Here is a 15,683-nt window from a genome sequence, read left to right on the forward strand (position 1 = left end):
ATGACGAGTCATTTCAAATTCGCTCTTTAAAAGTATTCCACTTGCAGAGACGGGTGACATTGTATGCAAGTGAAACGTGAATCCACGCTCTTCATTAAATCAGTACAGAGAGTAAAATACGATATTTCTGCGGTAATCTGTCCATAAATCTTTATTATTATGGTGATCATCTGGCAACGCATGTTAGGTAAATCGCAATGCAGCCGTCAAACGCGGCACAGATGGATGTCAAATATACTAATAAATGAGCATGACATTTGGTTATCAGTAAGAAATCTTCGTCATACATTGAGAATTACGTCATTCCCTATAACCCCTGCTTCTTCACTCTGACCATTGAAATTAATTACAGTGTCTATTGAGTTGTTAGGTTCAGTGGGGGAAGGTGTGGTCGCCGGTGTATTGCCGGGAGATGCGATAGCAGCTATCGTGGAATCACCACTTGAGGCGTCAGTAGCAGCTCGTTTTTGACGGTACAAGTTTAGAAAAGCTGAACTAGTACAAATACGCCTACCAACACTGTTAAACCGCTTTCCTAGGGCGGACGTTTTTGCGTTCGCGTCACTGGATGGTGTTTTGCGGGACGTTGAAACTTTACGCTTTGACTGTAATTGCTGGGTATAGGCCGGTGTCCATTTTCCAAATGACTCGTGATCTGATATTTCCTATGAAAATACATAAAATATATTGGTTATGGTAATCTTAGTAAAATATTATGAATAGAATAACAATAATGTAAATGCTTGGTAGTAACAGGGAACCGTGAAATTTCACTGTTCCCTGGTAGTAACGAAACTTCAATACAATGGCAAGCATTAATATAAGTAAATATAATAATATTAATCAAGCTATAATCAATAAATTAATCATTGATTTATATAAAAATGTAATTACGTTATGAAGAAAAAAGAATATATATAGTTTGCCGTGCATCAAGAACTAGTTCTTGAATTCGGATTGAATTCTCAACGATGCCAGTGGCCCAGTTGGTGAAGGCGTCTGCATACAACAGAAGGTTCCGAATTTCATACTTGATTAGGGTTTTTCACTCTTCTTTAATCAACTCAAAGCTTATGATATAGCTTATATATACAAATTATATATGATATAAGCTTATATATATAAATATATATATATATATATATATATTAGACGGCGCTCTTGATTCCCACTTGGGGTGGAGGAACGATTCCCTGGATCCAGAAAGCGAATCAATATAATCGTCATCACTATTAAAACGATATCTGTCGGGCACAGTCTCACATTTCGCTTCGTCGTTTAGCCTAGCTTTTATGAGGGGCATGTTGTAACACTCCTGTAACAGAAAACTGATTTATGTGAGTAATAATTCGTCATTTCAAGAAGTAATTTTTAGAAGTGCTTTACAAACAAAAAAGTAAAAAAAAAGAATTAAAATTAATGAATGTATTCAAAAACGATAAAACAATGAGCTTTGTTAATGCCGGTAATGTTCTTTTAATTTACTAATGACTTTTTTTTTATGAAAAAAAGAAGATTTCTTTGTTCCCTGGTTATACTGTGATTTAAAATCAAATCGGACCAATTTGATGTGTAAATGGACCCATTTCAAAAGCTTGACTCATTTAAGCACAATAACTAAATACACGAATCTTTAAAATTTGAACCCATATGCGTAAAATTAATTTTACCCACTTTTTAAAAAATGAACCTGTTTCCTACACAAAAACTAAATAATGAGGACCTTTTAAAAATAAATTTTACATTTAAATCTAATAATATGGAAAGGTCAGGTTTTTTTTTTCTTAAAGAAAAACAAAATTGAAGGAACATAAAGCTGGACAGTCCCTATTGTCCAAATAACTAGTTACGGCATGTTCGAAGCATTCGTCATCAATCTCTATGCTTTATGCATCCGGCCAGAGTTGTCAATAGTCTGGAATGGTCTTCTGGACGGGGCCGGTTGTATCTGAATAGTCGGAACTTGAATCGTCTGTTAAGCATATTTCTTAGATGCATGGTGTGTTCCCATTAATTTACGTCCTGGTTCAAAAACAAGGATTTTAATTCCAGTAATTTGCCCATTTCTTTGTCAAAGATGTTGGAGAAAACCTCTACCAGAGTAAATAAATCCAAATTGAGGATTTACTTTTTTTACATAGGCCTAATTGTAAGACAATCAAAGTATTTCCTAAGTTCACACACACACACACACATACATATATATATATATATATATATATGTTTTATATATATATATATTATATATATACATATATATAATTATATATATGATTTATATATATATATGATTAGGCCTATATATACATATATATAATTATATATATGATTTATATATATGATTGTATATATACATAATATATAATTATATATATGGTTTATATATATGATTATAGAGGCCCATAATTTATATATATTTCAACTAAATAAAGTCAATGAACATACGTTACGTTTCACATTGATCGCATTTTTATTCATATATTATATATGATTGCCCTCTACCTGTGCACGCAAGGCGCTTATTTGACTAATATCATTAGAAAACACAAGTAGCACTACTTACCATCAGTGTTTTCCTAACACCGGCTACTTCATGTGCATAGTATTTAGATTGTAACGTACTGTGTTTGTCTTTCCCTTGTTTCCTGTAAAGAAAAACACAAGTGAATTCACAAAATACCATTTACATGTTTAAAAAAGATATTAATTGTTTTTGATAGTTCATTAATCAATGTTTTTTCCTCTTTATGTTAGAAAATAAACATCATTATCACTATAAAGGATATCGTCACTCGAACATGACGTCCACGCTTCAAATCGCTCAAATGGCTATTCTATTAATTGTCTAACATTCCTAACGGAACAATTTTTACTTTAAAACAAGACCTCGTCATTCAACTTTTCATTTTAAAGCTGAAAGTCGACAATCTTACCATAAGTATACGATATGAGACGCAATGAATATTTCTCAACAACAAATATCAGTAGGATCTAATATAAATAGTAAACGACATTTTTTAATAGATTTTTCATAAGGAGGAGATTTTTCATAATAGGAGGAAATCCAAACCATTATTGTTATCTCACTAGTAAGCAATCTCATGTTCGAGTTATTACTTTCTTACAGATCACAAACATAGAATATTTTCATCCATCAAATTACGTACCGTACAGTAAAAATTATTTTCGCGAGTCATATTTATTACAAGATTCATGTATTTTTTTTAATTATAGGCCTTCTAAATGGGTAGTTTAATAATGGTGATGATAGTGATGATAATGATATGACGACAGTAATCATGATCATGATCATGATGTTCACGTCGACGATGATAACAATAATAACAATAGGCCTAATAATACTACTAATAATAATAAAGATAATAACGATAATGAAGATGATGATGATAATGAAGATGATGATGATGATGATGATGATGATGATGATGATGAAGATAACAATGACGATGGCGATGATGATGTTGATAATAATAATAATAATAATAATAATAATAGTAATAATAATAATTATTATTATAATTGAATGAGCTGACAGTTTGTACGTGTTACAAGTGACATCAAAGAAGACCTTGAAAACAAATATGGCAGGCGTAAATATTATATCTACATACAACAAACTCATCTAAATAATTAAATGTTATCATCTTTAGCATCAGATTGAAAGCTCCGTCCATTTCGTACGGAAATACAATTAATTGTAGCTACAATCAAGATAAGAGTGTACGGAGTTTGATTCGAAATTCAAAAATAATTGAACAACAGATAATAAGGAACCTGGAGGCAAAATGCAACGATGACATGAATTGAATGTGTGATTAAGAAAAAGCTTAACTTGAGCAAGGACAATATAACTAAGGTTAATTCATATCAACAAAAACAAGTATATTGGTTTTTTGTTGATAATAAATCATGATATAATATCAGATAATCTCTGAATCATATTGCGGTAATGCTATATATATACATTTTGAAAGAGAGGAATCTGCTGGTGCAGAAAAAAGTTGCATCAACCGGGATTCGAGCCCGGAACCTTCTGCAGACGCCTTGACCATCTGAGTCTTTTACGGAAATTCAAATCCGATTAAAGCAACAAATTATTCACACTCTAGCGCATGCGTAGTTGTACAGCACTAATTCTTGATGCATGTTAAATAACAGAGATTAATATGATACAACTTATTCTTATAATATATATATGTTTGCTGACCTACCTTTTTTGTTTTCTCTTCTCGAAGGCGGAATATACAAAAAGTACGCATAGTATAAAGCTGGCACTCATGCAAATCATCCAAATAAGGAACTCTAACCCATCTTCTTGAGGAGCTGTTACTACAAGACAAAATGGGTTATTGATAACCAACAACAAAAACAGCAAATGTTAATAATGATAATAGCCATATTATTATCATCGCCATTGTCATCATCATCATCACCGTCATCATCATCATCATTATTACAATACATTATATAACAATAATAACAAGGACAGTAATAATCAGCTTAGCTCAGTCGGCTAATCTGGTGGCCACTGTGTGTGCGCTGAACCGTGGAGATATCTAGGTACGTCCCCGGTTCAATTCCCATCGCTGCCTCTCCTTGTGTTTAAGCTGGAGGGCTGAAGTACTTATTTCAATAGCGCAATGGTCCCGTGTGCATTTATGGCCCATGTGCACGTTAAAGAACGCAGTAGGCCTACACTCTTCGGAAAAGAATAGGGGATTGTCTCCCGTACTGCCCAATCACCACCAGAGGGACGTTACTGAAAATAAGTTGTCTTCATGGGCTATCATTGGTGTTTGAATCTAATTCAATCCAATACAATCCAATAATAATATTATTAACAAGTCAATAATATAATACAGTAATAGTAAAATAATAACACAATTAATTATTATTACTCTATCACATGCCCTGTGTAACCAACCGCTCTATGGAGAATATTCTTATTCGTGGAATATAGCACAAACCAATTTTATTCTAAATTAAAATATTTCTATTCCGTTGCCCATTTACAAAACTCAGGGGCGTGGGCAGACAAACGTAGCATAATGTCAATTGCCCAGAGACACAAACGGATTACTGTGCGAGCCCACAGCCACTAGAAAAGTGAATGAGGAGAAGAATAGTTATTTCTTGATGATTTGCTACCGCTTGTGATTGAAACGTTTTTCAATGCGAGACGACAGGCAATGTGGTAATAGGGAGTGCTGTGTCAGATTTGTATAACATTATAGGATAACTTATGTATACCGAACAACCACGGTATTATGTCCTGGCACAACATATACAGTCAAAGATATACGTTATTGTCATAACAACCTCATAAGATTTATCATCAAGAGCAATCTACGCTAAATAACACTGCTTGAAAGATGTTAATCGTAATCGTAATACTAAAAAAAAAAAAAAAAATGCAAAAAAGGTAAAACACTTACTTAATTTTATTTAAATATTTTGTTGTTTTACCCGTATGTTAGTTACAGTATTTAGTGTAAGTTGTTTTTGAATTATTTTTGCTTTCGATAAAGTTTTGCAGCAGGAGATTTATTAAGAATGATGCCTTTGCCCTGTTCGATATTTTATTGTACTGAATGTTCAACAATACGTTCTCAAGTATCTGCGAAAAGTAAAGTTCGCAAGTATTGGGGAAAGTGTGAGCACGTCAGGCGGGGCATAAACATCATTCCTAATACACTGCTTTAGTTTCAGTTTATTTTAGTTACATCAAAATCACAACCAATGCTAAATTACATTATATTTACAAAAAAAATGTATATTAAAACATCAAAACATCAATTAAGCAAAAGCACAAGACATGAAAATGGAAATAAAAGTAACATTAAAATTGATTGAAATTAAAAACATTAGAAATTCACAAAAGATAAAAAAAAACCCATTATAGGCCTATTATACGTAATTAAATCAATATTTTTATTATTAATTATTGTATCATTATTATTACCGTATTATTAATTATTGTATCATTATTATTATTATCATCAAATATACAAATTCACGAATAAAAAAAAATCTTTCAAGCATTAAACGAAATTCGATTACCATTTAAATTACACCAAAATTGTGGAAAAAGGCGACTGTTCTGTATTTATAAAGCAATTTTTCCCGTCATGCGCTTTACACTAATAACCCCAGTTATTGGACAGCACTTTGGAAAGCAGTTTTCCATAAGCATTTAGAATCAATGCTTGGCGGTGGATGCTACCAAATACTAAATCATTCTCCTTGCTAGAGAGCCAGAGACAATATGAATATAAAGTTCCTTGTTAACAATGCGACATTCACGAGAGACTCGAAGCCTCGACTTTCAAAGCTTTTGAAACACCGACTCACAAATTGACCGCGGCTCTCAGATATACCTGTACTTACGGTAATGCGTAGGGGAGAAGTTTACGTTTTACGATGTTACGTAAAAAGTTGAAATTATGACTGACCTCGACAACAAAAATAATCATTATTTTATTGTGTACATTTTAATTTGGCGGGAAACGGATAGCAAAAATCATTATCATTTTGTCCTTTGCCTGTGTCAGATTGAAAGTCCATTATTATGATTGTAATAATAAAAAATTGTCTGCCGCAGACAAGAACTATAATTTTATTGTGTACTTTTTTAGTAGAGAGAAGGGTTTTACCATAAACGGATATGGTTTATACTCGTGAAAATGACTGAAAAAGATTGATGACCCCATGCTATTGATTACTTGATGTAAGCTTGCGTCAGTTTGGTATCACATTATTACGACCTTATTGAACTTCAGACCGAGTTGTTCGTACGGATCATTTCCTAACATTAATCATTATAGCTCTGATGGTTAACAATGGCTGTAGTTCTTTTTATCATATTCATTAGAAGTAAAAAAAAGATACCTTAAAGGATATGTTATGTATTCTCTTGAAAAAGTGATTTAAAACTTTATGAGGCGACCCACACCGCAATTGATTATGTTCTTTAGCCCTATGCCAATTTGTTTTCCTTTTAATGAAGGTTTCGCCTTCAATTGTTAACACATTTCACAAGAACTTTCAAATCCACAACTGTTCAACTAGACAGTCTTTTAACTTCCACCAACCACTTCCATGCACAACCTATCGTTCACACGCCATCTTCGTCGCTGGCCCAACATTGTTGAACTCTGTATCACTGTATCTTAAGAACTGCACAAAATTAAACACATTTAAAGCAAACCTTAAACGTAATATTTTCCAGGTACTACTGCTCATTAATTTAATTATATTCTCAGGCCTATCCATAATTTTTGAATTTTTGTTATTTGTTATTATTTTGATATGAATGCGTGCCACGTTTACAAACTTTGTTTTCTTGATTATGCCACTTGTTGTTAGTTTATTTGCAAGGGAAATAAATTGAAATTTTGTACTTTTCTCAGTAGGAGAGAAGAAATTAGCAGGAAATGATGTTTTTGCTCTAAAAAATAGGGGGAAAATCGATGGCCACCCAACCCCCTTATAGTGATCAATTGCTATTGATCTTTGGCAGGCCAATGAGCAGCGTGTCTGTCACATTATATGACCTTAATGTACACTTAAGGCCGAGATGTTTGTACGGATCACTTCCTCACACTAATCCTATAGCTCTGCTGACTAACAATGTCAGTGTTTTCATTGGATATTAACAGATGTTGGAATTTTGCTTACCGAATTTTGAAATCGATTTAATAATTTCAAGTCCAGGTGACAACAGGTTTGTTATGACGTAGGCTATGAACTTGTTATAGTGTAAGGTAAGTTATGTGTAATACCTTATAAATAACTTTATAAGCATTTTTTAATTACCAGTAAAGGATACTACTGTATTTAAGATTCCATTGCTGTTGAAAATAATAACATCGACATTATCCTCAGCATCCTCCTCAACCTCATCATAAAATTGCTTTATTATTCCTCCATGGTTCTACTCATCATTATTAACATAATTAACAATATTATTATTATTATTATTATTATTATTATTATTATTATTATTATTATTATTATTATTATTATTCTTATTTATTATTATTATTATTATTATTATTATTATTATTATTATTATTATTATTATTATTATTATTATTATTATTATTATTATTATTATTAGGCCTATATAGTTACGTTCCCGTCCCAGTCATAATAATTTATTATTTCCCCATCTTATGAATGGCTTCTAATGACTTTCACTCTAATGATAGGCCTACCATTCCACTTACCTGTTGTGTTTTTGTTGCAAATTACAAACGGTTGATGGGAGATTTCATTAAGACTATGTTGCTAATAACTCTTTTAGATAATATTGAAATTTAATGACGAATAATGCTTTTATTATTGTTGATTGAATGAAAGATGGAAGATATTACATTTCGAGGAAATGCTGATAATGATGGTAATCATGATATCTAATATATATTAAAAAAAAATTAATGATTGTTTTAATTGCCTCCCTAAAAGTACACTAGAGGATACGCATATAGGTCGAAGTCTGATGTGTGTGTATATGTATATATATATATATATATATATATATATATAATAATCCCTATGGGTCTTACAAAAAGGCAAAACAGATTAGAAGAAAAGCCGCAGCTAAATAAATTTGGGCTTTGTTACAAGTATTGATCTATATAGCCCCATGGTACAAGCAAGTCCCCTTTGTGGTACAGATCGGGAAAGGCCGTTACGGTTACTTTTATGATGCCTTATAAGAAAGACAGCCAGTCATTAATACCATACTCTTTGTGACACAAGTAACGTTCGGCTGATGTTGGTAGTATTTTACCATAGAGAAAGAAAATAATTTCAGAATTTTCTTTCTCCATGATGTTACTGTATATGGAGGAGTTGTTTGAGAAAAATAGTAGTGATTAAGAAAACAGTGCTTTTGAGATAATAACAAAGTAATTTATTACCTCCGGCGAAGAGGTTATGCATCCCTGTCTGTACTGTCTGTTAGCAAGATTACACCAAAAGCAGGGAATGGATCATCACTGAATGGTACATAATAATCAAAGAAATGATTTAGGCAAGAAAAGGTAAAAAGACAAGGTCAAAGTAACTGAAATTCGATTTTTTTGCCCTGAACTTACACTTGAGCATAACAGAAAATAATGGAATCGTCCATACACGACCTGCGTATTGTTCGGTATCCAGGCACAGGGCGGAGGTATGCACTCTATAGAGCGACGCATTGCTCTAGTTATTCATATATCACTCACGTTAGCATATTGAATAATTTGTACGGCTTAAGCCGAGTATCTGTCATAATTTAATGTATTTCAGACACTTAGTATTATTAGGGTATACTGAAAATAACATTAATTTTGATTGATCCTAGTAATGTGCAGTAGTGCAATGTACAGATTACACAGCTTATACACATCTTGCACATGAGTGAGTCTATAGAAGATTTCAAGAGGCCATGATTTACGAGATGGTGATAATGATGATGACGACAATGATGATGACATATCTTAATGTGACAGCCCCACATGTTTACGAGAGGATTTGGGTGAGCCCATACTCCATATTGCATGAGTATTGGAATTTATTCTCTGTAAGAACAAACCAATCCACATTCCACGGTATGGTGCCTCAACTTTAGGAATCAGGGATCCACCGCCTATAAAAATTCTATATAAATCATTTTATTCTATTTTTACCTGTATTAAAATCGTCGTACGAGTCGTTGGAATCCAGTTCGTAACTTGCAGACGTCGAAACGTTAAATATTAGGTTATCCATCGCAGAGGACATATTGTTGATCGCTGTTATTGCTACAAGAGAAAATAAACTATATAATACTCTTATTAGACAGGCCAGGAATGTAGGCAGGTGTTATCGACAAATAATATCAGTGACTAACTATAAGCGTTATGCTCCCTATCGTTTCGTTTGCGAAATAAGCAGAATGAAGTATATACGCCTGCATTGACTTTAATATAGAGTGAACACTGTGCTTATTAATGACACAATACGTGTGACATTCAAGTGAAGACCTAATGTACATAGAGTCTCTTTAAAGTATACTGATGACGTTGGGAAATCTACACAAATTACGCATAATTAACTATTACGAAGGCAACCCCTGTATAATTATGTCCAATATGTCCAATAGGCTTAGGCCTATATTTTGAATAATGCAGTTATGAAAAAAAAAAAACTCATATAATTTTACATACATACACAAACACGTTTCAAATGTAATGTAATATAGTTAGATTTATATAGCGCTATACCGAAGTATTAAAGCGCTCGAGGTGTGGATTAGCACGTACGTACTGTAACTTGCTTCTCCCCTGAGGGTGGCTTCTTGCCAGAGCTACCCGGTAAATAAATATTATTATTATATATTATTCAATTCAATATAATTCAGCTGAAAAAGCCGTCGTCATCATTCACAATATTATAATCAAAATCGCCACGTTCATTCCCATCAACATCATCATAATCATCAACATTATCCTCATAATCATAATCATCATCATTTCATCTGGTCAATTTGACTTTCATTAAACATTTTTTTTTAATTATAATCACTATCAATACCACCACTACCACCTTCATCGTCTTCATGAATATGAACATGATCATCATCACCAATATCATCATATTATGACCATCATCAGTATCATCATCACTGTCACTAACATGAGAGGTGCTGTAGCTTGTTTTAAGATGCTTATGGATTTTTATTATTGTTATTATTATTATTATTATTATTATTATTATTATTATTATTATCATTTTTATTATTATTAGTTTTATTATTTTTTATTGTAACATTTAGGAAAATAAGAATCTAAGAATCTAAGATTGTTGACTTCAAATGTTAAATAATTGTAAATACGAAATATTCCATTTTTTGTACGTCCTGTGTTTTATATTGTAAATTGAATTGTTATTTAACATTCCTCTTCATGCTGAATATTATTACTAAATTTTTCAAATTGATATTGTTGTTTTTTTGTTGAGGGCCTTTTTAAGTCGGCATTGCTGTTAGGGTCACCCTCAATAAATAAAGTTGAATAAAAAAAAAATGTCCAACAAGCACACGTGTTTCCCCACACTCACGTGTTCGCGTATGTTTTAACAGTGTCGTTTACTGATCTCTACTATAATATTATAGTAGAGAGCAGTCGTGTCGCATAGTTACCAACCTGAGAAATTTGATTGACATGCGTGACTTATACACCAGTTAAGCTAGGGAGTCGTGGGCCACCAGGCATCCGTGGGGTCCGTGTTTCAGTCACATAATGAACGGTTGATTGTGACAATGAACGTGCAAGACCGCACGTGCCTCCTACATGTAGATACTCCTAATTGCGTGGTTGGCGAGACGGTTGGTAACTAGGGGCGGGGCTTAGTGGAAAGCTTTAGCAACAATATCAAGGGGCGGGGATTAGCGGATCGGAAAGGTCAATGTAAAAACAGATACAGTACTCCGGAAATGTCCATTCTTGTCAGTGACAGGATTCTTCTTACGATCAGAGACAAACCTACTCCGAGGCTTAATTTATGTAGAGTATCTGTCGTGTATGATAGCTTTGTGAAAGTGATTACTTACTCATTGAGTTCGCTGTTGGCAGTCGTTGGCCCATGTTCTTAAATAATGAATAAAATATGATCATTCTCATCCTCATCATCATCCTCAACATAACCAATATCATCACCACTAGCATCATCAACAACAAGATCAAGATCAAAATCATCATCATCATCATCATCATCATCATCATCATCACCATCGCCGCCACCACCAGCATCATCATCATCATTATATTTGTATTAGCGAGAAGTATAATATACCAATGATGGATCCAGGAATTCGAAATATAAGAGGTCCAGGCAATTTTACAGATGGAGATTTCATATAGCACCTCAGCCCTACCAGGATTGAGGCACGAAATTTTATGACTATGAAACTTCTCTGGATGACCGGAAATGGCACTCCCTCAGACTAAAAATGTGAATGTTATTTTATTTTTAACCCATTGTTTTTCAATTTTGGAAAATATAGTGGGTGAGGGGGACCTGCTTTCCTCTTGAATCAGCCTATATATAGACGGTATAAGAAGAAAACATTTACCTCATAAGGTAATTAATTATTCACTGACATATTATAGACTTATTGCCTTTGAATGTTAGGATAGGAGTGTGACTGAAGAGGTATAATACGTTCATAGTATGGCTAAACACAGGCGGTAAGGTCAACAACTCTCGTAAAGATGATAGGAATGTTGATTGGGACCAGCATAAGATCGTGGCCCTTTTCGCTAAGCCCTGTCTCTTCGATATTGTTGCTTAGGTCACACAAAACAACGACACATACGCGCGTTTACGTTTGTGGGACAACACGTGCGTGTTTGCGTGTTTGATTGATACGCGATATGTTCCTGGCACTGTGATTGGTCTGTTGTTAAGTTTGATTGACACGCCGGAACGGTCCATTATATAATTCGCCTCATTGGATTCAGAGAATAGGCCTATTTCCAAATTTAGAACCGCATTAAATACAAAAAATGGAATGAAAATGAATGGTTAAGAGTGGCACATTATGTTCTTAAATTAGATGACATAAATCAAACAAGCTGTATGATGACAACGGTTTCGTTCGCAAGCACCACTGACAAACATGTTATGGAATAATTAGGAACATCACAACTGACATTTTGTGCAAGAACCAAGCACGTTGTGAAATCGTGAGTGGCAATGTATGCCTCGGTGTTTACGTATCTGATTAACTGCAAACTGGTACAAATTAATATTAATACAAAAACAACACCATGACGACGTGAAGCATATTCAAACGGCCAGAAATATCTGCTATGAGCATGAGGATTACGTTGTGCATTAATATTAAACCAGTCGCCTATGAAGTGCTCTGCATGTTTTCATACACCGGCCCGAAATCAATTATGACGTCGCAACGCGAGAGGGTTAGACTGATTAATTCTCAATGTCATCTTATTATTAATGAATACACAATCTGACTGTAAAAGGTGAAATTAATTTCGATATATTGAATGTTAATCCTTCCATTGTGTACTCTTGTACGAGAGAAACAAACATGAAGTGAAGCTGACAAAAACTGACATGAACCATCCATGTTTGAATTATATGACTTAGGTCTATTTTAAATAATATAAAACTATAAGCCTGAGTAGGCCAAGAAAAGCCACAATGCTTATTAAATGAATAAAAATAATATGCATAAATCATAGGCCGATAATAATAATGAAAATAGTATACCGGGCACGTTTAAAAGACAAACAATGAAATCACCTAGCCTATCATTACTCTATATCGAATCACCACGCCTAGGCATTTCTGAAACCCATATTAATACATTGGGGGAGTTTCTTCTTGGAAAAATAACTAATGAATAATCGGTCATTATAGGCCTAAGAAAGAGAGAGAGAAAAAACCTAAACTAATTTTTACAAGGACACAATCCTAGTTCTGTCATCAGTGTCTGATTCAAACTCATACAAACTGTTTTCTTTAATTTTGTTTTAAGTATGGTAGCTCTTAAGTCGCTATTTTATATTATACTCTTATATTTTTTCTTGTATTACTGGATGCACAAACAAATGATGTGTACCACTTTTTAAAAAGTGAGAATTAAAGTTGATAGTTGACTCACCAGTTCTGAGGGACACCTACACTCATGTGTGTGTTGTGGGGAGGGGGGGGGTTGGTGTCAGTGGGTATGTGTGTATATATGTACTAGACATAAACGTAGATTCATACGTCTTTGGGCTACGTCTGCATTATTATTTAACTCAGTAGTTGCTGCATATATTAGGCCTACAGGTATGATTCTTGTATGCTAATATCCTGAGCAATGGTTAGAATTTATATCGATGTATGTTTGCTTCAGGAAACTATCATAGGAGTGATGTTTTGCCCTACTTGATGTGTAATCGTATGGAATACTCAGTACTGTACGTTTCCAAATCACAAGCGCAAGCTTGGTGGTCTAGTGGTTATGGCACCAGACTAGTCACCTGGAAGTCGTGGGTTCGATTCCGCCTAGATCACTTGCGATTTTTTCGCAAGTATTTGGAAACGTACTGAATATTCAGTACGATTATACGTCAGGTAGGGCAAACACTCCTAGGTTACAATTTAATTATTTGTAGTGTGCAAAATTGTGTAATATTTAATTTGGATTAAATGTTTAGTTGACATATCCCGGCAACTAGTTTATCAAGCTGTTATTTTGATAGCACTGTGAAAATGGAAGGACATGATATTTTTACCTTCAACGTTAGACTTGTATTAATGCTTGCCTTAAATATGGACGATTCGACAACATTAATCTGTTTTTGGCGGATGTCCCAGTGCTTTACAATGATTAATAGGAAGCATCATTACAGACCACATTTAGGAACTATGTTCCATTTTGAACATCATGTTTTACATTAACGTTGATAAATTGTTTTTTTTTTACATACATAGATGTATTTATAGAGTGTGACCCATCGAGCTTATTCTAGGTCAAGGGCCTCCTAAATAAATGAAAATAATTCTTTATCACGAGTTCTAGAAAGTGGAGATGTTTTTCAGTTAGGGGAAGAAAAAAACAACCTTTGCTGTCACAGGATTTGAACCCAATACTTCGTTTGAAAGACAAGGCATCTTAACCGCCCAACTATAGACTACTGGTATAAATGCCTCATAGTTAGATAAAAACTTGGAGAAAGTAAAGCTCGCTTTCCATACAATCGCTACACAGTCGCTAAAGCGTTTTCACTGCAGTCCTTGCCCTGTGTAGCAGTCCCCGACGACGCAATCGGAAACGCTCTCTGGTTCAACTGAAGCGTCGCCAAAGGAGTCGGCGACAGCGTGTAGCGATTTTTATGCTTAACTTCCTAGCAAACACAAAACGTTATTATATCGTTCGCGAACGTTGTGATTAGGTACGTCACAAAATAACGTTCACACAACGCTTAAGTACGTTCAAACGTTAGTTGTGAAGTGACGTTCTAAGTACGTATTTATGGTTCTACAAAATAATATTTTAAAACTGTAACGTTATTTATATCGTTCTTATAACGTATAGTTAGCTGGGCTATTACTGACTATTTTTAGCTCAACACAATAATACGATTATTTTAAAATAACTATTAAACAAATATAGATGATAACGATGATCGCTCACTATATGTTTTGAGTGGATTACGAGAGAACGTATCGTTTGGGAATCCTGATGTGCTGTTGTTTTGTTAGCAACAACAGCAGTACTGCTTAAGATTGTGTTGTTGCAAAACAAGATATATATCCCCCCTTGACCTCAAATCGCTCTGTCATCTACCCTGTATCAATTACTCCTCTACTAGCCATCAGGTAGCTTAAAAAACCCTTAAAGGTCTGCCTAAGAACGGACATCCGCATCGTGATTTCACTGTCGCTTGTGACAACTATGTGACGTATTAATGGGTAATGCTCGAAAAAAAACTATACAAACAGACCACACTGGTCAAGTCACGATGTCAAATTAATATTACAATGAACACGTGTTATTGTTGACAAAATTACTGAGACCTATAAAACTCTCATAGTTACCTCATCTGACCGTTTACAATTTATCAGTCTAAATCATTACCACAAGAATGATTTGTAAGTGTATGTATGTATATATATAT

General features: G+C 33.9%; 1 protein-coding gene across 1 annotated transcript in view; it reads right to left on the reverse strand.

Moving 5' to 3' along the window:
* Positions 1 to 281: 281 nt before the first annotated feature.
* LOC117119337 overlaps positions 282 to 15,683 on the reverse strand; it is a 29,962-nt gene continuing 14,560 nt past the window's right edge. The window contains exons 3-8 of the mRNA XM_033264124.1: positions 9,696 to 9,809; positions 4,233 to 4,350; positions 2,564 to 2,645; positions 1,155 to 1,315; positions 1,032 to 1,053; positions 282 to 665 (exon numbers count right to left, since the gene is read on the reverse strand). Of these exons, the coding sequence (XP_033120015.1) occupies positions 282 to 665; positions 1,032 to 1,053; positions 1,155 to 1,315; positions 2,564 to 2,645; positions 4,233 to 4,350; positions 9,696 to 9,809 (881 nt within the window). The remainder of the gene's footprint in view (positions 666 to 1,031; positions 1,054 to 1,154; positions 1,316 to 2,563; positions 2,646 to 4,232; positions 4,351 to 9,695; positions 9,810 to 15,683) is intronic.

This window comes from Anneissia japonica, unplaced genomic scaffold, assembly GCF_011630105.1.
Source record: "Anneissia japonica isolate Jap-2015-1 unplaced genomic scaffold, ASM1163010v1 scaffold287806_len661372_cov189, whole genome shotgun sequence".
NCBI classification, from domain to species: Eukaryota; Metazoa; Echinodermata; class Crinoidea; order Comatulida; family Comatulidae; genus Anneissia; species Anneissia japonica.